Source organism: Mytilus trossulus, chromosome 12 (assembly GCF_036588685.1).
Source record: "Mytilus trossulus isolate FHL-02 chromosome 12, PNRI_Mtr1.1.1.hap1, whole genome shotgun sequence".
NCBI classification, from domain to species: Eukaryota; Metazoa; Mollusca; class Bivalvia; order Mytilida; family Mytilidae; genus Mytilus; species Mytilus trossulus.
The window spans coordinates 30,552,373-30,576,148 of NC_086384.1; the positions used below are offsets into that span (position 1 = coordinate 30,552,373).

At 32.8% G+C, this 23,776-nt stretch overlaps 1 protein-coding gene and 1 long non-coding RNA gene across 2 annotated transcripts; both read left to right on the plus strand.

Moving 5' to 3' along the window:
• The first annotated feature begins 6,696 nt into the window (after nucleotides 1-6,696).
• LOC134693143 (transmembrane emp24 domain-containing protein 6-like) lies at nucleotides 6,697-12,201 on the plus strand. The gene is made up of 4 exons (XM_063553850.1): nucleotides 6,697-6,995; nucleotides 8,064-8,181; nucleotides 10,524-10,681; nucleotides 11,719-12,201. The coding sequence occupies exons 1-4, from the start codon at nucleotides 6,777-6,779 to the stop codon at nucleotides 11,950-11,952; spliced, it is 729 nt and encodes a 242-aa protein (XP_063409920.1). The 5' UTR covers nucleotides 6,697-6,776; the 3' UTR covers nucleotides 11,953-12,201.
• A 4,034-nt stretch (nucleotides 12,202-16,235) lies between these two features.
• Nucleotides 16,236-18,079, plus strand: LOC134693752 (uncharacterized). The gene is made up of 3 exons (XR_010102459.1): nucleotides 16,236-16,347; nucleotides 17,169-17,302; nucleotides 18,015-18,079. It is a non-coding gene; the product is annotated as an uncharacterized LOC134693752 (long non-coding RNA).
• The last annotated feature ends 5,697 nt before the right edge of the window (nucleotides 18,080-23,776 follow it).

Genomic DNA, 23,776 nt, shown 5'->3' on the forward strand with positions numbered 1-23,776 from the left:
CAATTCCAGGAAAAGCTATCAGGTGATGATAATTACACAAGGTTAATTAATTTGACCCCATTGTGATCATATAAATCTATAAGAAGACATATTGTGACTGAAGCGTTTCCATTATTAGAACAAAACAGACATTCATGACCACACTACATGCATACATTAAAAGTTCAATCAGCTGCATTTAGATTATTATTATATTTTCATGACATTAAGGAGGTTCTGGATGGGGTCCCCCTTTATGATTATTTTTTTTAATTTTGTCTATTGTCTGTTCGTTGTTTGTTTGTCCATTATTCTCTATTCTTTGTATTTTAGCACACCGTAAAACTGTACTTATGATCTTTTTTGCTTTATTTTCTCTATTCTTTTCTGTTATGCCCTTTTTGTTAAGTTTTACCCATATTTCTCTACTCTGCAGACCCTCATATAACACGATATTATTTTTTAATAAAACAATACGGTTGTATATCGTACTTAATGTTCTGTAACCTTTAATCTCTATAAACACACTATTACCGTTGTCTTTTCGTTTTTATGTCGTTAGGTTGCACATTCTTGTTGACGAGTACGTCACTTCCTCTAGGGAGCTACCATTTGATTTTTATGGGGGTCCTGCATTTTTTTTTATAGTTGTAATCTCTGTCCTGCCTTTTTATTTTTCACTCTATCGGGTCCTGCTTTTTTTTTTTAGTTTATCCTGACTTTTTTTACAAAAATTGTCATCCTGACTTTTTTTTTTTGCAAGTGTCTCATCCTGCCTTTTTTTTTTACTCAAAACTCCTGTGCTGCCTCTTTTTTCAAATTTCACCCTAGCCCCCCCCCCCCCCCCCCCCCCCATAAAAATCAAATGGTAGCTCCCTTAATATACTAATTTCTAAGAAATTAAAACTGGATAAAGGAACTAAATATTTTCCTACTCCACAAATATATTTACCAGTGGCGGATTCAGAAATTTTCATAAGTAGGGGCCCACTGATTGACCTAAGAGGGGGCCCGCTCCAGTCACGCTTCAGTGATTCCCTATATAAGCAACCAAATTTTTTCCCAAAAAGGGGGGACCGGGCCCCCTGCCCCCCCTAAATCCGCCTCTGTTTACCATAGCTGTATTCGGAAAAATCTTTCGGAATGTTTGGTACTAAGTGCTATTATAGCTCGTGGTTCGAATGCCCTTTTATTTTTTTATTATAGCGTCACTGATAGCTGAGACTATTGTGGATGAAACGCGTTGGCGTACAAAATTTCAAGCCTGGCATCTTTCATGATTTTTTCGATTGTTTTATCATAATTTGTAGTTGTTAATTTTATTTCCTGAACGTGCATACTGTACATACAAATATTCATACATGAGTTATATTTATAATACTGTAAAGAAAAACATAGATTCTGAAACAACATTTAAAATTCATCAGATTTAGTTTTTCACTGACCCCCTACCCCCTCCGAGGGCTTAACTTAATTTGGGAAAAATTGAATGACCAATAAGGACGCATATATATTACATTGATGTCAATTAAACAAAACTTGCAGCAATTTTGACCCCCATCCCCAAACTATTTGATTTTATTTTTTTTTTTTTTTTTTATCCTTTATTGATTTTTTTTTATGTCGTCTTTAACCGATATTCAGCGAGGTCACCTTTGTGCACTAAGCGAAATAATCAGACAAGAACAAATTAACAAAAGATCATGAATGAAAGAACTGAATCAAATTATTGAATAGATAATGTTGCATATATATGTTGACACGTGGATAAAAAGTTCCAGACGCGTAAAAGTACTTCTTTTAATTAACAAAGGATATTATTTAGAACTTCGTGACAATTGCCGGCTGCAATAGTTAATAATAGATTGGTATGACATCAACATCTAAACAAATATTGTTTGGAACATCAGTTCTTTAAAGCTTAATTTTATGCTTTAATACTTTTAATTGATAAGGAATATTTAAGTTTTTTCCGCGTAGTGATCTTGGATTTACATCGGTTAACCACAATTGTTACCTGCCCCCACAGTCAATCTACACTTTAAAGAGATCAATCAACTTTAAGAAAAATAATCAGAAGTTGTCTCATCAGCAATCATACTAGTTACATCTTCTTATTTAAATATATCAGGTAAAATCATAAAATCCGATAAAATAAGACAAGCTTATAAAATATGAATCGAATATGTCACATCTTTTTGCTAATTTACCTTCTAATACGATTATACAATGTTTACAACCTAACTTATTTCAATAAAATGCTAGCATTTTTGCGGCTTTCCCCCGTGTAGTGTATTCAATCGGTTGGGCGCATCGGTTAACCACAAGGCAAGTCATACTTGCCACCACAATGTGATCATGCCCATGCAGTCAATTAACACTTTAAAGAGATCATTCAACTTTTTGAAAAATAATCAGATGTTGTCTCATCAGCAATCCTACCATAAATGACATCTTCTTATTTATATATTCATTCAGACATTTATACAATCAGTATATTTGTTCAACACCCTTGGAAAGCCAGACAATGATTAAAGGCTTGATATTTTGACTACAATATTCAAAGGAGGGCATCTTTGATAAGAGCGTAGATTTTGACTGGCAACAGAACATCTATGGTCCCACCAAAGAGTTGTTGCACGAGATCTGTATATAACAAAGAGGCTGCCATTCACCCTAAACGAGGCTTAGGTTTATATGCCACCATTTAGAAGAAAATGATGGTTTCAACATAGTTTTAGTTCTAGCTAAACCTTCCATTTATATGACAGTTGTTTATAGTTCCGTTATACATTTTGTATTTTAAAAATTCGATGAGCAACTAAAAAACAAGCTCATTTCGTTAACATGGCAGTATAAGCAACCACAACTGTGTAAACAAACATCAAAGACAAAAAAAAACACATCTGACTAAAACCTTAAAGAAACAAAAAATGCCAATAATACGTTAAAGTTAATATATACAAACTCTAGATATGACTATGAATATTATGATTTTAAACCGATAGTAAAAACTGTTAATTAATAGGTCTCTATGTTTCTTCTATCTTTTTTTAATATTAAATACTCAATGGAGTAAGTATGGGTAGTATAACAGCCTTCTATTCAAAACGAAAACATGTGCTTTAAACCTGTTTCATTGTACCATGTGACTTTACTCATTTGAATAACTCTGCAACGGTTATGATTGACTGAGCTTTCTGTATGCAATGAAAAATACAAAAGCATGCAAGGGATCATGCATCCATTGAAGCCATAAATCAGAGGACCTTGCAGGAAATTCATATCTATAATAAACCAGTTGCTTCGCAGGGCGCAGCATTATACGACCGCAGATGTAGAACCCTGAACAGAGGGGACAAGTATGGACACAACTTTTAAGTTTGATACAGCTTTAAATGTGGATTGTGATTAAATAGTTGACACAACATAGGTTTATGTCACATTATGATTTTGGACCCTTTGGACCTTAGTGTAGACCAACTTGAAAACTGGGCCAATAATTAAAAATCTAAGTACATTTTTAGATTCAGCATATCAAAGAACCCCAAGGATTCAATTTTTGTCAAAATCAAACAAAGTTTAATTTTGGACCCTTTGGGCCCAAAATTCCTAAACTGTTGAGACCAAAACTCCCAAAATCAATACCAACCTTCCTTTTATGGTCATAAACCTTGTGTTTAAATTTTATAGATTTCTATTCATCTATAATACTAAAATTACGAGGTCCAATTTGTCAGCCGTCATCACGTAAAAACGACGAATCAAAGAATTCAACTTTATATATAACTAATATAGTACAAAGGTGTAGATTAAAAATTACACCACTCCAGGCCCTTTTGTTTTCCACGTAATTAATATAGCCAATAATTAAGAAGTTCCGGGTCGAGTCCGACACCGATACCAATAGTATATTCATCTGTTACCTTTTACCTTATCTGTACGTTCTGCATTTGACAGGCGCACCACCAAACGGTGTATTCAGGATATGCTATATACACGGGTCATAATCACAGGGTTGACACTACTAAATTGTCAAGTTGTTACCTATTGTAGTATTTTAATCAGTAAGGCTTTATAAGTTAACAATACAAATACTAAAAATAAGGCGTATAGGTACAGTTTTCAATTTGTTAGCGGGCATGACGTAAAACAGCGAATCAAAGAATTCAACTTTATTTATAACTAATATAGGACAATGCTGTTGATTAGAAAAATACTCCATCCCGGGACCTTTTGTTTTCCAAATAATTTATATTATCAATAATTGATAAGTTCCAGTTAGACGGGTTCAAACAGAAAGATTTGAAAGCAGAGAAAACTGTGATAACTATCTTATAATCGGCATGACTTTATCAGATGACAATACTAATACAAAAATCAGTCTTGCGCATAGTTATATACTTTAATTCATATCACGGGTGTGTTCTAGTTTATACTAAAGTTATAATGTACTGATTTCAATTCAAATTTCTAATGAAGTTTGCAACAATTACTCCTCATTTAAATACATCATACAATATTAAAATGTTATAAAAAGTGCTTGTTATCACTGAATGGTAAAGATTGTTTTAATTTATCAGTTGGTAGTAAAAATGAAAATACATTGTATATTGTATAAAACAATGATTAAAGTTGATTCAACTACTATTCTATACAAAGAAAGATAACTCCAATTGAAAAAAATAATTGCTATTGCACAATACTCTGCAATTAGATATTTCTTGCTATTGTGCAATACTGTGCAATTGAAAATTTCTTGCTATTCCACAATACTTAATGTGATAATTTTGAATCATGATTTGGACCAACTTGAAAACTGGGCCATAATCAAAAATCAAAGTACATGTTTAGATAAAGCATATCAAAGAAGCCCAAGAATTTAATTTTTGTTAAAATCAAACTAAGTTTAATTTTGGACCCTTTGGACTTTAATGTAGACCAATTTGAAAACAGGACCAAAAATGAAGAATCGACATACACAGTTAGATTTGGCATATCAAAGAACTCCATTTATTCAATTTTTGATGAAATCAAACAAAGTTTAATTTTGGACCCCGATTTGGACCAACTTGAAACTGGGCCAACATTAAAAAATCTAAGTAAAATGTACATTTTTAAATTCAGTATATCAAAGAACCCAACCGTTTCAATTTTTGTCAAAATCAAACTTAGTTTTATTTTGGACCCTTTGGACCTTAATGTAGACCAATTTGAAAACGGGACCAAAAATTAAGAATCTACATACACAGTTAGATTCGGCATATCAAAGAATTTCAATTATTCAATTTTTGATAAAATCAAACAAAGTTTAATTTTGGACCCTTTGGGCCCCTTATTCCTAAACTGTTGGGACCAAAACTCCCAAAATCAATACCAACCTTTCTTTTATGGTCATAAACCTTGTGTTTAAATTTCATAGATTTCTATTTACTTATACTAAAGTTATGGTGCGAAAACCAAGAAAAATGATTATTTGGGTCCCTTTTTGGTCCCTAATTCCTAAACTGTTGGGACCTAAACTCCCAAAATCAATACCAACCTTCCTTTTGTGGTCATAAACATTGTGTATATATCATTGATTTCTATTCACTTACACTAAAGTAATTGTGCGAAAACCAAGAATAATGCTTATTTGGGCCCTTTTTTGGCCCCTTATTCCTAAACTGTTGGAATCAAAACTCCCAAAATCAATACCAACCTTTCTTTTGTGGTCATAAACCTTGTGTCAAAATTTCATAGATTTCTATTTACTTAAACTAAAGTCATAGTGGGAAAACAAAGAAAATGCTTATTTGTGCCCTTTTTTTAGCCCTTAATTCCTAAAATGTTGAGACCAAAACTCCCAAAATCAATACCAACCTTCCTTTTGTGGTCATAAACCTTGTGTTAAAATTTCATAGATTTCTATTCACTTTTACTAAAGTTAGAGTGCGAAAACTAAGTTTTCGGACGACGACGACGACGACGACGCAGACGACGACGCCAACGTGATAGCAATATACGACGAAATTTTTTTCAAAATTTGCGGTCGTATAAAAATGAGGAAAAGAGTTGTTGCCCACCCCCTATGTCCAAAGAACAGTTAGTAAAAACATAAATCAAAGTTGGTACTATTTTCCATAATGTTTTATTTTGAATTAATTAGCATAGAGAATGTGTAACGAACAGGGGCGGATCCAGCCATTTTAAAAGGGGGGTGGGTCCTAACCCAGGACAAAAGGGGGGTTCTAATTACATGTCCCCATTCAAATGAATTGATCGTCCAAACAAAAGGTTGGTTCCAACCCCCGGAACCCCCCCCCCCCCCCCCCCCCCCCTCCCTCTGGATCCGCGCCTGAAAAATAAACTGTAGTTCCATGTTTGCATTGAAGCAAATTATCTGCCAGTACATTCTCCATTGGATGATAAAATAACCACTTCCCCAGCGCATATTCATTATTTATGGTCATGTACGTCCGGAATAAGGGAGCTACCAGTTGATTTTTTTGTAAATGGAGAAAAGGGGGGGGTTGCCAAGATTAGATTTGAAAAAATAGGCAGGACAGCAGTTTTGAGCTTAAAAAAGCTGGATGAGACTCTTTCGTTCACATGAATTTTTTTCTTTTATCTCATCGAAGAAAGCAAATCGGTGATGACAAGAAATACACTTCAGATGGACGGAAGATTACGATAAGAAATTTACAACGATATCAATTGTTTACATTGAAATTTTCACCTAGTTAAGCAATGTTGAGAAAATCTACAAATTTCTTGGCCTACTTATTATCTTAAATGTATACACATACGTGTACAATATGGTTTCTCCCGATTTCGTCTTGCCAGGATTTATAACATTACTGACTTTTTTCAATGTGCTAAAATCTGAACAAATTTTGGACAAACAAAATGAAGATTTTGATTTTGATGGTTTACCAGGGGTTTCTTATGAGTTCAAAGTTGAAGTAAATGCCGGAGACGAGCAATGTTTTTACCAGAAAATTGCACAAGGCGCAAGGTTATATGTGTCATTTGAGGTGAGTAAAACGTAATCGATCATTTAACGGAAGTTCAGATTAAGGGGGTATATAATTCATTGATGTGTGGGGCTAATATGAAATTTACAATATATCATATTTGAAACTCTAACTATACATTGTATGTTCGAATAGCTTTTTTTTCTTTAAGAATTTGTATCAAATACTTTCGACTGGACGTTCAACAACAAATATTCTGTGAAAGTCATGTGATAAACGTCAACGAGACAGCCACCAAACAACAAATCTAACCAATTAAAAGCTTAAAGTCTTCAGCATATTGAGACAAGTTTCAATACAACATGTCAAGCTTCAAGATATCCAAGGTCGAAAACAATAATTCTATTACGTCATAACACTTCCGGTTTTAGATGAGACAGTACTGCGCAACTGCAACCTCATTAATTAAAAGCTTACAGTCTTCAGCATTTTCAGACAAGTTTTCCTATGTCGATAACGATAGTTTAACAGATAGTATGGAAGAACGAATTATAATGACAGCAAAGTTGTTTTTTTTTTCATTCTTTTTTACATAAATAAGGCCGTTAGTTTTCTCGTTTGAATTGTTTTACATTGTCTTATCGGGGCCTTTTATAGCTGACTATGCGGTATGGGTTTTGCTCATTGTTGAAGGCCGTACGGTGACCTATAGTTGTTAATGTTTGTGTCATTTTGGTCTTTTGTGGATAGTTGTCTCATTGGCAATCATACCACATCTTCTTTTTTATATTATCAAGATATCACAAAAGGACAAAAGGAACTTGACTTGGAGCAGGCACATGTTGTCATTGTTTCTGTTTGTTGATTTGATTTTCGTAATTTTATTTGTATGATTTAGGCAATTAGGTTTCATACTTGAATTGTTTCACATTTCTATGATGATTTATCAATGTTGAAGGCATTATGGTTGCCTATAATTGCATACATGAACTACATTTGGACTTTAGTGGATCGTTGTCTCATTTGAACTCGTACCATATCTCCGCGTTTTATATGCACAATGAGCTTTTCAAACTCCCCTTTAAACTCGATTAGTGAGTGGACTTTTAAAATGCATTTGTTTTTCAGGCACTAAGAGGCGGAGACCGATTGATCGACGTCATTTTGAGAGATCCAAATATGGAAATATTAGATTCACAAATAGACCAAACGGAAGGTTCTTTGGAACACGAGACTACAGTAGAAGGTTAAAGGTTAAATTAAACATGTGTAAATATTGTTGGCAATCATAGTAAAAATTAATGAATATTCATATACTGTGTGAACTATCAACCAGCTACATTGCATTCTTTGCAAACCAATTGATTTCCTTGTGTATAGACAGTATGTCAGGAGCCCGTATTTCAGTGAATGTTGTTGATTTTTGCTCATTTTTGGAAGCAGGTAAGGTGACTTATAGATTTGAAATCCTCCTCATTTTGACACTGTTTGGTATTTGTCTCACTGCCAATCATACAACAAATCTTTATTTTATATTTTCATGATGAAAGTTTGATATTTCTGGAAATAATGCAATTTCTACATACATATAGGAAATAAGCACACCCACCGAAGAGTGAAAGTCGACAAAAATGTAATCTAAGTTGATTATTTTAAAGAGCAATACGTCACCAGAAACGCAACATATATAACTTTAGTTAAATAATTGTTTGGATCATAACAATCAATCTAAAAAATACTAGTTAATTGTCACATTCCCTCTATTAACATTTAAAGAATTGATTGTGCTTTTCTTAACGTCCAGTACGTGACACGTATTCCAAGTATGTTCACATACAAAAGGTATGTCATGTAATAGAAGTCGACTGTGATTGCGAACAAGAAATTTGTAAAATGAGGGTATATTGTGTATAGACTGGAATTAAGCCTTGTAAGTCGCCACCTTCGCACTCATTAAAGAGTTGTTGCAAAGGTTATTGAAGTGCCCAGAATGCGGAACTTTGTCCAATCGAATCGCATTTAACTTCCTCATTCTGAGCGAATGTGGACGTGTATTTATACATCCCACACAATCCAAACAAACGCACATGTGCTAAGGTTTTGCTACCCATCGAAAGACGATAACAAGTCTCCAGATGTTTATTCCCTGTTCACCATAGAGTTTCTTTAAAAATAGCACGACACACATACAATGTATCTAACAGAGATATTACATGTAAGTTATTAATGCTTTTTTCAATCATATTGCATTAGTTTTAAAAAGAGGAGCTGTGGCCCTTTTTAGTTGTATAATTTATTAATAAGGAAGATATAACGTTTTGTAAAATATTACATGTATATTCCTTACTGTCATACGCATTTGAAAATCTGTATATTTCGAGGCTGTCACAATAAGAGGATCTGCAACTGTGTCTGGTTTTTGAAACAAACATACACACATAGGGTTTTCATGTGCCTGGTTTTGTGCATCTCTCCATCAGAAACTAAATGACACAAAGTAAACAGCTATAATACATCGTACGGCTTAAACATGTTATAACTTTGAACAAAACTAGGCAAATGAGAAACAAATTTTAACATATTGGTAACTTTTGTTCAGACTATTTCTATGAAATGGGAGACAATTCAATCTGATGATCAGGTCTTTGAATTTACTAATTGTACGCCTATTTTATCGACTGTTCGTAGGTCTGCGCGTCTATAAACTTTGAATTGACTAATTGTACGCCTATTTTATCGACTGTTCGTATGGTATGTGCGTCTTTAATTGGTGTTTATTTAAATCGGTTCACCGATAACGGAATTGGTATACATTACACACCTTGAAAATACAAATGAGGAGGAAAACATCGTTTAGACCGGTAGTTTTCCCGTTTGAATGGTTTTACACTAGTAATTTTGGGCCCTTTATAGCTTGTTGTTCGGTGTGATCAAAGGGTCCGTGTTGAAGGCCGTACATTGACCTATAATGGTTTACTTTTAAAAATTGTTATTTGGATGGAGAGTTGTCTCAATGGCACTCACACCACATCTTCCTATAACTTTATTATAACTGTGAATTCTTTAGTTCAATTTACCATACTGACAGTAAAACTTTACTTCTTTTACTGTTTTGTCTAATATGTTGTTGATTTTTTGTTTAGTATTTTGTGTAACCTTTTTCATGGCTAGGATGTTTATATATATTTGGTACGATTTTTTGTAAAACCCCCTATTATGGTCGACTTACATTTTTGTACTTTGCAGAACCCTCTCCCCGGTAAAGATGTTAAAATGTATAATTTTCATCATGAATATGCTTGAAATAGTTGTCACTGGACATTGACCGAACTAATCATTCAACTGACCTGTAAATTTTTATATATACTTTCGTATCTAAAAATTCTTATTGGTGTTACATGTAATCGTAGAAGCTATCAAGTTCAGTCGGAAGTTCCATTTTAACAACCTCTGTCTGACTTCAATTATAGTGAGATATACTAGTAGACAAAACTGAAATGGAGCTAGCGGCAGTACATTATATAAGTAAAAAAATGTCTTAACAATATTCTTTATCATTTAAAACATATCTGATTTGTTCTTTTACAGGAATATATACTATATGTATAGATAATACAGCAAGCATGTCTAGATACTTTTACGGGTCAAAGAGGATATATTTTTACATGGGAACATATATTACGGCAGAATGGGACAAATATATAGAGGAAATAGAGGGTCTTCATTTAACAGTTACAAATTTCACTGTGAGTAATACTGTTTAAAATAGACAGATATTAAATGCAAAACATTGATTGTTGGTTCTTGGTGTTTGATGCTGGTTTAGTACTTAGATATAGGAAGATGTGATACAAATGTACGAGTGCCAATGAGACAACTCACCGTCCAAGTCACAATTATAAAAGTAAACCATTACAGGTCAAGGTACGCTCTTCAACGCAGAGCCTTCAGCTTGGCTCATATCGAACAGCAAGCTATTAAGGGCTTTACAACTTACTAGTGAAAAACAATTTAAACGGGAAAAACGTAATATTAAGTAATATTAAGCTATATAAAAAACAATAAACGAGAAATACTTATGAACCACATCAACAAAAAAGATATAGGAAGATGTGGTATGAGTGCCATTGACACAACTCTCCATCCAAGTCACAATTAATAAAAGTAAACCATTATAGGTCAAGTAACGGTCTTCAACACGGAGCCTTGGCTCACGCCGAACAGCAAGCTTTTAAGGGCCCTAAAAAATACTAGTGTAAAACTATTCAAACAGGAAAACCAACGATATAAGCTATATAAAAAAACGAGAAACTAGAAGCACTTATGAACCACACCAACAAAAACTATTTACTTTTCGTTGCAACCAGTTTTTAGCAATAGAGGAAGCCGAGGGAACCGTCCTCATTTAAATTTGCAGTCGAACATATTTATTTAAATTCGGGATTTGACCTCAGTTTTGATAGGCTAGTGGTACAGCAGATAAACTATGTAGACCTCTAAGTTTCTGATGCCCCAAAATACAAAAGAACAATTTATTAACAATATCCGTCAATATGTCATCAAAGTAAAAGTAATAAGAAGGTCCAACATTTATTGCGCTTGTTTCTCAAAATAGTTTAAATTTAACAAAGACCAATTGGGAAAAAATCACTATGATACAGTGTAGATTATTCTTTATAATAAGCTATGTGTAACCATTGTTGAACATTGATATAATATGAAAGTAGTTATAAAAAATGCATTAATTTTGTAGATGCTAATCGCATTCACGTTTTATTTGCAGACATCTATTTCTGCTGTTCAGAAATCAATCGAACAGGCCGGAGAACATCAGTTGCAATCCCGAATGACAGTTGTAAAAGACTGGTACCTTATCACCGGCATCAATAACTACATAAGTTGGTGGTCTGGATTACATATATTCATCACTGTATTTACTTCCGGTTTCCAAGTGTACTTCGTAAGACGATTGTTTAGAGTTCCGAATGTGACACCAAGCCTTAAACCTCGGGCTTGAATAACATTTTTCGAACATTAGACCTGGAAGTTCCATCAGACGTGATAATTGTTTTCAGGAACACCAATCCCATTTAATGGATAAGAACTTATTGAAGTGCGTGCCTGTTATATTTTTGAAACAATTCAGATTTTAACATTACAGTGAATATATAGTATTTTCTGTGAAAACAAATAACTTTCAATAATAAATATTTCATTGTCAAGTCTAATCCAATGAAAAAAATAGCTGTTATGCATGGCGTTTTGATTGATTGTCATTATTTACGCCCAGTGACTAATATTACACTCATTTTCATTACTTAAACAATATTCATTCATTGATGAATTTAAAAAACGCATACATTAAATGGTACAAGCCATATCAAACCAAACTATAATAACTTAATGTTAAAGTGCTAAGATGAGCTCATTTGTGTTAAATATATAGAGCAGTGTTGGTATGAAAACAGAAGGTACAAAACAGAGTTTTATTATGCAGACATAACTGTATTCTGTTGAATTTATCATTATACTATAAAAAATTGGGTGACAGGGGTAGGGGAATTTTTCTCATTTCAGATTTCAGAAATTAAAAAGAAAATTTCTTCAAGTGTTTTTAAAAAAAAAAAAGGATTAATATTCAACAGCTTGGTGAATTGCACAAAATGTTTTTTTTAAGTGCATTAGACCACATTCATTATGTGTCAGAAACCTAAGCAGTGTCAACTATTTAACCACAATCAAAATTCAGAGCTGTATCCAGCTTGAATGTTGTGTCCATACTAGCCCCAACTGTTCAGGGTTCGACCTCTGCAGTCGTATAAAGCTGCGCCCAGCGGAGTATCTGTTCCATTCATTTGTTATTTCTTAATTTGTGTGAATTAGCATTGTTACAGTAAATGTTAATTACTACACTTTCATACCACACCAAATATTGTATTGGTACATGTATCACTTATATTTGTATCCATATCACAAAACAAAAAATGAAAAGGAATAATTTTGCAATACCTTTTGAATACTATAGCTTTTTAGGTATTTACTTATTATAAAGTAGATGTTGATGATATCTGCTTGACATGCTTCAAATTCTATCAGATTACTTTTGGAGCAGTTATGAGTCTTCGAAGCATGCTCACAAAGGTTCTTTTGGTGAAATCATTTTCATATTGGTCAAAATTTGTCTTTGCTTCGACCAGCTTTGGAGGAGATATAATTAAAGAATTGATATAAATCAGCACAGGTTTACTTCCTATCTCATTTAGCCCGAATAATCATGTCAGGCATAAGTCATTGTCATTACTTAAAACCAATAAATGTATTCTAATCTGAGGAACCAATTCGACATTTTAACATTTTTTTTTACTAATGATACTGACGATCCACCACAAAGTAATATAAATAGAACCATACCAATAGTAAGCAAATACATATAAAAAAAGATGTGGTATGATTGCCATTGAGACAATTCTCCACAAGAAACCAAATCGACACAGAAATTAACAACTACATGTCACTGTACGGCCGTAAACAATGAGCAAAGCCAATATCAGCTCTAAAAGGCCCCGAAATGACAATATAAAACAATTCAAACGAGAAAACTTATGGCCTTATTTATTTTGAAAAAATAAACAAAAAAATAATATGTAACACATAAATAAACGACAACCACTGAGTTACAGGCTCCTTATATCATGTTCTCAAATCTAGATATCATCTCCCATTTAGAAAAAAAAACACGTGAAAAAATGAACCTATTATTTGTTGATTTCCCAGCTACAAATGATCAAAAACCAACGATGTAGAACATGTTCTATCATAATCATTTGGTAACTAATGTAATTACTGTCTCCCAATGTCTGTATTCAACTTAAAAAAAACTATTAAATAAATAACACTCATAATGCTCAGATCGGTTGTCACCGTGCAACACAGTTAGTAACTAAATATAGGAAAAACATAGAACTCCTTTTGTCATAAGACACTGTCAAACATACAAACATACTATCCACACTCATCTGTGTCCACACTTGTTATACTATAAAATATTTATCCTGCGCGATATCTCATAGTTCAACCTCCCCGTTTTGATAAGGGGGACATATTATTCAGGCGAAAAGTGAAGTTTAACCCCACCGTGCACAATCTTAATGTGTCTGTCAATTACCAAAATCTTTGATTTTCGTTGTGCTCTCTGTCTTTTTGTGTTTTGTTTTTAATTATGTTTTTACATAAATCAGGCTTGTGTATATCATTTGAATTGTTATAAGTTTGATCATAAGCTTATCATACGGTATGAGTTTTACGCATATGACACTTGACTGAATATAACAAAAAGAAGAGTTGGTATGATTGCTAATGAGACAACTCTCCACAAGAGACCAAATGACACAGAAAAAAAATCTAATGTTTACCACTCGGCCTTCAACAATTGGCAATACCAATACCGCATAGTCAGCTTTAAATGGTTCATCATTTGGTACCTCCTTGATAGTTGAAACCACATCTTGTCATTTTCAAATACTATAAACTGAAGGTATACATGTTTTATTACTTTATTCGTACTATTATAACCAGTGTTTGTCGTGCAACTGAAAAATGAACTTTTTTGCGCAAATATGAAAGGCCAATTGGCGCAAATGCAAAGAAACATGATTGGTGTTAGCTCAAAAGGACAATAGTACTTTATATAAAATTTTATTTTATTATTCATGACAAAGGCATTGTAAAAAATAAAGGGAAATTTATTTGAGACAAATACATAAAAAGTACATTAATATGAACTTTATAACAAGTTATTTTTTCTTTGTTGTCATTTGTATCAATATGTTTACATATTTACAAACAAATATTACGATAAGTCACAAACATAAAACAATTGTTATTAAGAAGTCCACCTATATTCACAGTGTAAAAATATGATATAACCTCTACACATGTGCATCTCTGTCTCGGATCTATACTAGTTGACTAAAATGAAGCAACACAGTTTGTGACTGAAAGAAAGCGAAAAGAAATATCGATTTATCCTTCAAATTAAAAATAAAATTCAATGTTCTATCAAATTTGTATTTAAATGTTCTACTACTACATTTGTATATTAAGATGGTCAGATTTCAGCCGGACAGCTTATTTGTTCCGAAACAAATGGGAATGGGTTAAAATTCAAATATTTGTTCTCTACAAGAATTAGAAAATGCAAACAACGCACAAAATTGACGAAGCTTTGAACCTGATGGTATATTTGATTACATGTGAACAAAAAATATCGTTCTACTGACAATAGAATAAAAAAAAAATGGGATGGGAGGGACACATGGAGTTATCCCCACATTTGTAGCATTTCGTCTTTAATTGATTCAAAATACTTCATTACTGTGAATTTTAGATCAACTTTTGCATCTAAACAGAAATGAGCCCTCAAATTTTGACCCCATTATTCCCAATATTAGTTTTGTAAAACATTCTGTATTTATATGCAGTATATCGAATTTGCCAAATATTGTAGGAAAACAATATTGTCTCACAGGAAAGTTGGCTAAAAGTAGCTTCTATTGTCCTCTACAGGAGAAAATGGAGTTTTCAGCGTAATTTTTAATCAATTTGTATACTCGATTTAAATAAGATGTTACAAAAATAATTCCCTGATTTTGAGGTGCTACTGCAATATGTGCATTCTTAATAAACACGTGCACCCACTGCGAACTTGTGAGAAAATTTGAGCAGAATCCTTGAGCCTTTACCCAATGAAAATAATAATAAAATTGGAGACTGTAACCTAAATAATAAAACTCAAGTCTTATTTATTTATGAATGTAATTTCATTTTGCAAAAAAAATATAAATGTAGGCATATGCTTGGGAAGATATTTTGCAACATGTCTCATGCTGAGAGTTAGGGAATTGTTGCGAGGGTATTAATACGGGCCGCAAGCGTGATCCTCACTCTTTACATCCAAATTAATGGGTTGACAACAGATGACAATGTGAACAGTCCAAAATCTGAAATCCGATCGACAATGACGATTCAATGGTATTTTTAAACTTAAAGTAGTAGTACTATTTGCACACGTAAACCACAGCTGTTTCAAATGTCTCTAGAAATGAAACCATGATCATAATACTTAACTTACAAGGTTATGTTATTAAACTTGCAAAATCATTCAGTATAAAAACAATGTCAACCATATCTAGGTAGTGAATGATATTTCCAAATAAACATATTGAATCATTTACAAGACAGAACATATGTAAAGACATGGGATAAAAAGCGTATCAGTGTTTTTGTTACCATATATAAGAAAGGATTTGAAGTCTAACATTAGAACACGCTTGTATCATGGCTAAACTGTTCAAAACCGTAGCTTGTCTTGTTGTCTTCTTGGTGATGATGGCGGCCTTCGTGCCGACCGAGGGTAAGTTGTTTGTTCTTTATTTAAATTATTTTATTTCATTATATTATTATTGAATTTAAATTATTCGATACACAATTACTACGAAATTATCTTTAGGATTATTATAATAATACTTCAAATTGTCATTAATTTTCATGGATATGGTTTGATAGAAATATGCTTCGACACAGTTCTTAATTAAGAAATATGTTTTACTCAAATAAATAAATCTTTCCTTTTCCAAATTTATCTGCACTTAAGGTCCTTTTTTGTTTTATCTACGTTTGGATAAGGTTTTGGGTTTTGATTTTTTTTTTATCTTAAATCAACTGTGCAGAATGCCAATTACAAAAAAACAAACCTAGATAATGACAGATGAGTATTTTACGTCCAGTGGCCGATTAAATGCAATTATAGAGGGAAAACACATGTTCATGTGGTATGAATATAAACCCTTGCACTATACCGACACGCTGAGCCGAACTTTTAACGTGCTTTAACATAAGGTGAAAGTCCCCCCTCCAAATCAGGCCTCTCACATATCAGTCTTAAATGCATGGTTTATTTTTATTAGTTGTTATTGGCATTAAAGGAGCAATCACGAAATGCGAGCGAGTACTCTCAAATCTGTACTTTGTGTCTTTTGTTGAAAGAATATACAAGTACCATGCTACGTTCACTCTGTTTTTTTGTAAGATGTATGTCTGATGAGTGAAGGCCTTTTCAACTAGTTTTTATATACAGTTAAACTTTGTTCTCACCTTTACAAAATTATGATGGTTGCTCAAAATTGAAGTAATTTCTGATTTTACATGTATATCAATTTTTACTTTTAATAAAAGTATCAGCGCAATACCATGGTGGTGGTGGTTGGCCAAACAGAAGGTGGGGCGGCGGGCATAGACGTTGGAATCGTGGAGGACGCTGGAATCGTGGTGGACGCTGGGGTGGGCGTTATGGTGGCTGGTAGCAGATGGTAAGATAATACATGCATTTTTCTCTGAACAAGTACACTTTTTTGTTTAGAGGCAAACTAAAAAACGCATCCAGGTGCGTGATTTTTTTCTTTGTGCGAAAGACCCATTGGTGGCCTTGGGCTGTTTGATAATATTACTTAGTATATTGTATCTTTGGCACATCCCCCGTGTCCATTCTCAATTTTGACTGTATGCATCTCAAAACTATCAACAAGTTTCATTTAAAAAAATGATTGATTTGATGTTTAATGCCACTTTCAGCATTATGGCTATTTCATTGCGGCCAGGTTTTTTTCAGTGGAATGCCCTGGAATAGCCGGAATCTGCAGCACATCTGGCTGTTTTTTTTTTTATATATATACGTTTAAATTCAGAAAGCCAAAGATACTCATAAATATATAAGAATTTAGTTAACTAAGAAGAAAACCAAACAAATTGATATAAAAATTTTCAAGAGGAAGGTCCAAGCTTATGATTTGTTTACATTTTTCAGTTTACAATTGATCTAATCTGTGAATTTGAAAATGACAGTTTCGTGATTATACTCTTCCATTGATTAATTTTAAATTTATTGTTCGTTTAAAATATACTTCATCTGTGTTATTTCATTTCCGCTTTAGTTTTACCCGTTTTTTTTTCTTTCTTCAGTGCACATAATTCAATTTTCATCAGTACCATTTATATATATTATTATATTTTTTTCATTTTCAGATTAACCGAACGACAGACAAGACATGGCGATAACTGACTTTTACTAAATGCTGATAAAAACATAACGATATTTATTACTTGTAAATTAAAATTATACATTGTTCCTTTTTTATTTTTTATTTAAAACTATCTTGACACTTAGAATCGATAGAGATGTGTTACTCTCACAAATGATGATACGAATTGCATTTCACAAATGATGATATTTAGTAAAAAACAGAACAGAAAAGAAAAGAACTCAAGAGGTTAATACAACGTGTCCTGAGATAGACTTAATAGTGATTTTTGCATTTGTCAAGCTTTCAGAGTCCGAACAAGTTTGGAATAAATTCAAATGGAAGCTACAAAAGATATTCCTTAACTACCAAATTTGTAGGGATACAAAATAAGGGACACAAAAACGATAAAGTTTATCGAAATCCGCTGTCCTCAGATTTAAGGCTTTGATCACAAGTGGAGAACTTAAGGAAGTTCGCTGCTCAGTTTCAAAATAAATAACTTTCCATTACTCTAGAATATATTAATAGGGGATTAATTAAGGAATCAAAAAAGCCAAAAAAAATAAAAAATAATGGGGTCAATGTAAATTACTTTAATTAGCCATTTGAATTTTGGCGGGAAAATGTTCTCTCTTGACTTTTCATAGATTTATCATAATCCAGTCAAAGTTCTCAATAACTATTTGAAAATAAATAATATTTTTTAGACTTTAACAAATGGTTTATAATAATACATGTAAAAGATTTATAAAAAGAAAAATGGGGGTCCACTGAAAAAATATGTTAAGGCATTCAAACTCGAAAATCTGGCAAAAATGCCAAAACTTGACAAGCAAACCTAATTGTTGTTTGTTTCCGTCAGTTATATTCGTTTTTCGTTTATTCTTTATCTTAATCAGGCTGATGGTTTTGGATTGATTCCCAATTCTTGTTATATTGTAGTCTTTTATAGGTTTTTTACTCATTACAGAAGGTCGTGCAGTGACGTAATATAAATGATTCAATCTACGTCAGTCGAAATCCATTTGTTTTCAACTTTGTTCACACATAGTTGTCAATATAATGAAATTATATGTGACTTTCATACAAGTTAGAGTTTTAGCTAGCTATACTACCAGGTTTATTTGCGTTGTTTGATTGAGATAAACCTTTCAACTGATATTTTATAGTGTGTCTTTCTATGTTATGAAGTTATACTATTGTTTCAGAAAAGGGAGAATGTGTGGTACCATTTAAACGTGTAATTCTGCTGCAAATGTTTGCACCTGTTCTAAGTCAGAAATCTGATGTACAGTCACTGTGGTTGTCCTCTGTTAATGTAGTTCATACGTGTCTCTCGTTTCTATTTTTTTTTTAGATAGATTAGACCGTTGGTTTTCGCGTTTGAATGATTTTACACTAGTAATGTTTTTGGTTCCTTTATAGCTTGCTGTTCCGTGTGAGCCAAGACACCATGTTGAAGGCTGTACCTTGACCTATAATGGTTTACTTTTTTATAAATTGTTACTTAGATGGAGAGTTGTCTCATTGACACTCATACCCCATCTTCCTATATCTAATTAATCAACCATATTTTACACAAGGAAATGCCTGTACCAAGTCATGAATAGACCAATTGTTTCCATTCGTTTGATGTGTTTGATTTTGCTATTTGATAAGAGACTTTTAGTTTTGATTTTTTTCGGTATTTTCTTATGTTATTCCACGTATTGTGATTCTTAAAACTGGATAGTGTGAATACTCCAAAATAAATTGCTGATATGAAATAAGGCGATTTGTTATGATTGTCAATTGGAAAAAGTAACTTAAAAAAATATTGGTCAAATACACGTAAGAATAAAATAAAAATAAAAATACTTTATTCTACAGTATCTGTATTACAGAAGACAAAACACACAGTAATCGAGAAAACAATACTAGATAATACTGCTTTGTTATAGATGCTACGCAGTTGTACTATAACTAATTCTAACACTTCTCCCCAGAACGTTTTGACAGTTGTTCCCTTTAACTAATATTTTAAAGTTCTCCGGCGAAAGTTTTTACAGTTGAACCCTATAACTAGTTCAAACAGTTCTCCGCAAAACCGTGCGACAGTTGTTTTATATAACCAATGCTAGAAGTTCTCCCCAAGAACGTTTGGACAGATGTGCCTTACAGCTAATTATAACATGCAGTTCTCCCAGGAACTTTTGTACTGTTGTACCCAAAAACTAATACAAACAATTTTTCCTAGTAACGGTCGGATAGTCGTAACCGATAAATTTTGGGAATTTGTGTCATATACTAGTAGCTGATTCTATCAGTTCTCCTGAAAATGTTTGGACAGTTGGACCCTATGACTAATTCTTACAGTCTTCTTCGAAAACATTTGGACAGTTGTACTCTTTAATTAAAGGACTTTTGTGAGAACGCTCACATCCCTCACACTAACCATTGTCACTTAACAAACATAATCTCACAAGGCTGCTAAGTTCAAAGACTCATTAATCTTCAAAAGTCAGCTGATTAAAAGTTTCTTGTGAATATACAAATAAGCATTTTACACCCTCATTAACTACAAATTTTCATGCAATTTGGTTTTGTGGTTTCAGAGTAGTTTCGATTACATACTGTTTTAAGTTCTATTTTGAAAGGGGCATAACTCCTAGAAAAAAGTTATTAATAATTTCCTGTTGATATGCACATATACATGGTATGTCCTTAGTATCTATATTGTTTCATGAAATTTTGTTGTGTGGTTTTTGAGGAGTTACAATGACAAACTGTTGCAGTTGTATATTTAGGCCAATAAATTCGAAGGAGCGAATTCCTACAAAAAATAACCCGACTTATGATTTGCTGTGGATAAGCACATCTACATAGTACGTCCTTATCATCTACAAATTTTATGAAACTCTGTTATGTGGTTTCTGAGGCGTTGCGATGACAAACTGTTGCAGTTGTATATCGAGCCAATAAGTTCAAATGAGCGTAACTACTAGAAAAAAACTTGAATCATAATTTTCTGTCGGTATGCATGTTTACATTATATGTTTTCGCCTTCTACAAAGTTTTATAGAATTCTGTTTTGTGGTTTTATATGAGTTGTGATGACAAACTGTTGCAGTAGTATATTGAGGTCAATAAGTTTAAAGCGGCGTAACTTCTAGAATAAAAATTAACGATTATTTCCTGTCGATATGCACATCTACATAATATGTCATTATTATCTACAAATGTTCATGAAATTCTGTCGTGAGGTTCAGAGGAGTTGCGATGACAATCTGTTGCTGTGGTGTATTGAGGCCAATAATTTCAAAGGCTGGGCGTAACTCCTAGACTTCAATAACATTATACTCCACGCAATAAATTGCGTGAGTTATAACTAATTCTAAAAGTTCTCCAGCGAGCATTTGAACAGTTGTACCCTAAAACACATGTTTACAGTTCTCTGCGAACTTTTGGACCCTTGAACTCTATGACTTACTCTAACAGTTTTCACGTACCCGCTGGGTATCACTAGCCCAGTAGTCAGCACTTCGATGTTGACATGAATATCAGTTATATGGTTATTTTTATAACTTTTCTGTAACAAAACTTTGAATTTTCGTAAAACTAAGGATTTCTTATCCCAGAAATAGATTACCTTAGCCGTATTTGGCAAAATGTTTTGGAATTTTGGGTCCTCAATGCTCTTCGACTTTGTACTTGTTTGGTTTTATCATCTTTTAATCTGAACGTCACTGATGAGTCTTATGTAGATGAAACGCGCGTTTGGCGTACTAAATTATAATCCTTGTACCGTTGATAACTATTTAAATAGTTATACGTTATTCTTACAGTTCTCCTCGAAAGTAACCTATAACTGCATATGTCTAACAGTTAACCCGAGAAATTATCGTTTGGAAATGTGTTTTCCTATAACTTATTCTTGAAATACGAGTCTTTAATTGATTTCAAATACAGTAAACATCTTCTTAATGTCTTGTCGATTAGAAATCGGCTGGCGTATATTTAGCACGAACATCATAAGTATTTGTTAATCTAGTTGTTACTCTATTTTGCATTTGTTTGCTAACTGGTGAGTGTTTTTAGTTTTGACTAGACTCTATAGATTAAGACCCTTATAGCTTTGTCTGAAACTGTATAAGGGCGAGGCAGATGAACATGTACTGGTTTTTTATTCTGAGAACTGTTTGGCCATTAATTTAGAAAAGCAATTTTAAATAACTACGATGTTGTACGAGAACACTGGTTTGTAACCTTTTGAAGAAGCCTGAGATTCGGTGTTTTATCCTCTCATCACGACGAACATGCATATGATCATTTTAATGTTGTTTAATCAAATTTGATTTGTATAATGCAATTAAACCTTAATTGACTATATTTAACAACACAAATTGAATTCTCAGATATTTTAGAAATCCTACATTACACTCGTACACTGCAAAAAAGAGGAGAAAACAACAAAATTTCGGAGTTAGATTTAACAGCATGAAGGACAGTGAACATCTCAAATTTTCTCATGGAAACCAAAAACTTAACAAATATATAAATAAAGTGTGTTATGATTGCAAATAAGACAAGTTCTGGGCAACTCTCCACAAGAAACCAACATGACGCTTTGGAAATGACTAATAGTGCGGTGACAGAAGTGTAAAAAGTCGTCTAGATCGCGAGTTTAATCTCCCCAAATAACACACGGCTAAAAATGGTCTAAACTTAAAGATAAATATGTCTTCTTTAGTTTTTGCCCTGTCGTCAGAATTTCGTACGGTCACATTTTTCTAAATAGTCGTTTTAATGACTGGTAGTACATTGGAGAGTTTCAACCCCCCTTTTTCAAAATGAAAAATTGTGTATATTTGCTTGCATTTAACTGAAATAGTTTTTCCGGAAGCTATTTTCATATATCGAAATATTCTATTTAGTATTTCATTTTCTTATAATCTATAAAATTTGCGAAGTTTAGACTGTTAAAAATTGAGGTAATTTTAATTGCAAATTCAGACACAAACTTTAGTTTCTTCTTTATAGTTGTAATAAAATTTATCCCATAATAATGTTAGCATATAGTATTTCATAAAACTAATCAGTGATAAAAATTTCGGAACCAAAATATGAAAAAAACCTTAAGAAATCAATGGAAAAAGAATGGAATAAAAAACTTCAATTTCAACACGGAACTTAATCACTTGCTTTCCGTCACATTTTGTGTATTAGTCAATAATTTGCTCTCAACTGATATATGATATTACTACCCTTTTCGCTATTATATACAAATATTTGCACTGATATATGCTACATTCTTTGTTTGTATGTGTTTATATTCTATGATTTTTTTGTTATAAAACATTAAATATACTTTGTCAGAAAAGTCTAATTGTAAAATCAAAATAATTGACGGATAGTTTCAGTAAATATTCCTAGATATGTCAAGTCAGTTGCAACTTGCTCCATTAAGTCCTTGCAGGCTGTTTATCATTGTTCATGCTACAAGAGTTACACAAGTTAACATATTTGTTCCCCCTTTTAGAGCGAGGAAGCTTCTAATCTGATATTTAATGACGACATACAATTATCGGACTGTTGTCCCTCAGTTTCGGGTATGTGTACGCGTTCTAGAATGCAGTCGTTCAACTAGAGCGCTTGTATATTTTGTTGCAACAAAACATTTTAGATAGATAAAAAACTATTCAAGTTTGAATCATATGAGCGTATTAAGAATGTTTTAACCGTGTCAGTTAAAGTTAAAGTTAGAGTTGAAATAGTTTCCCGTCC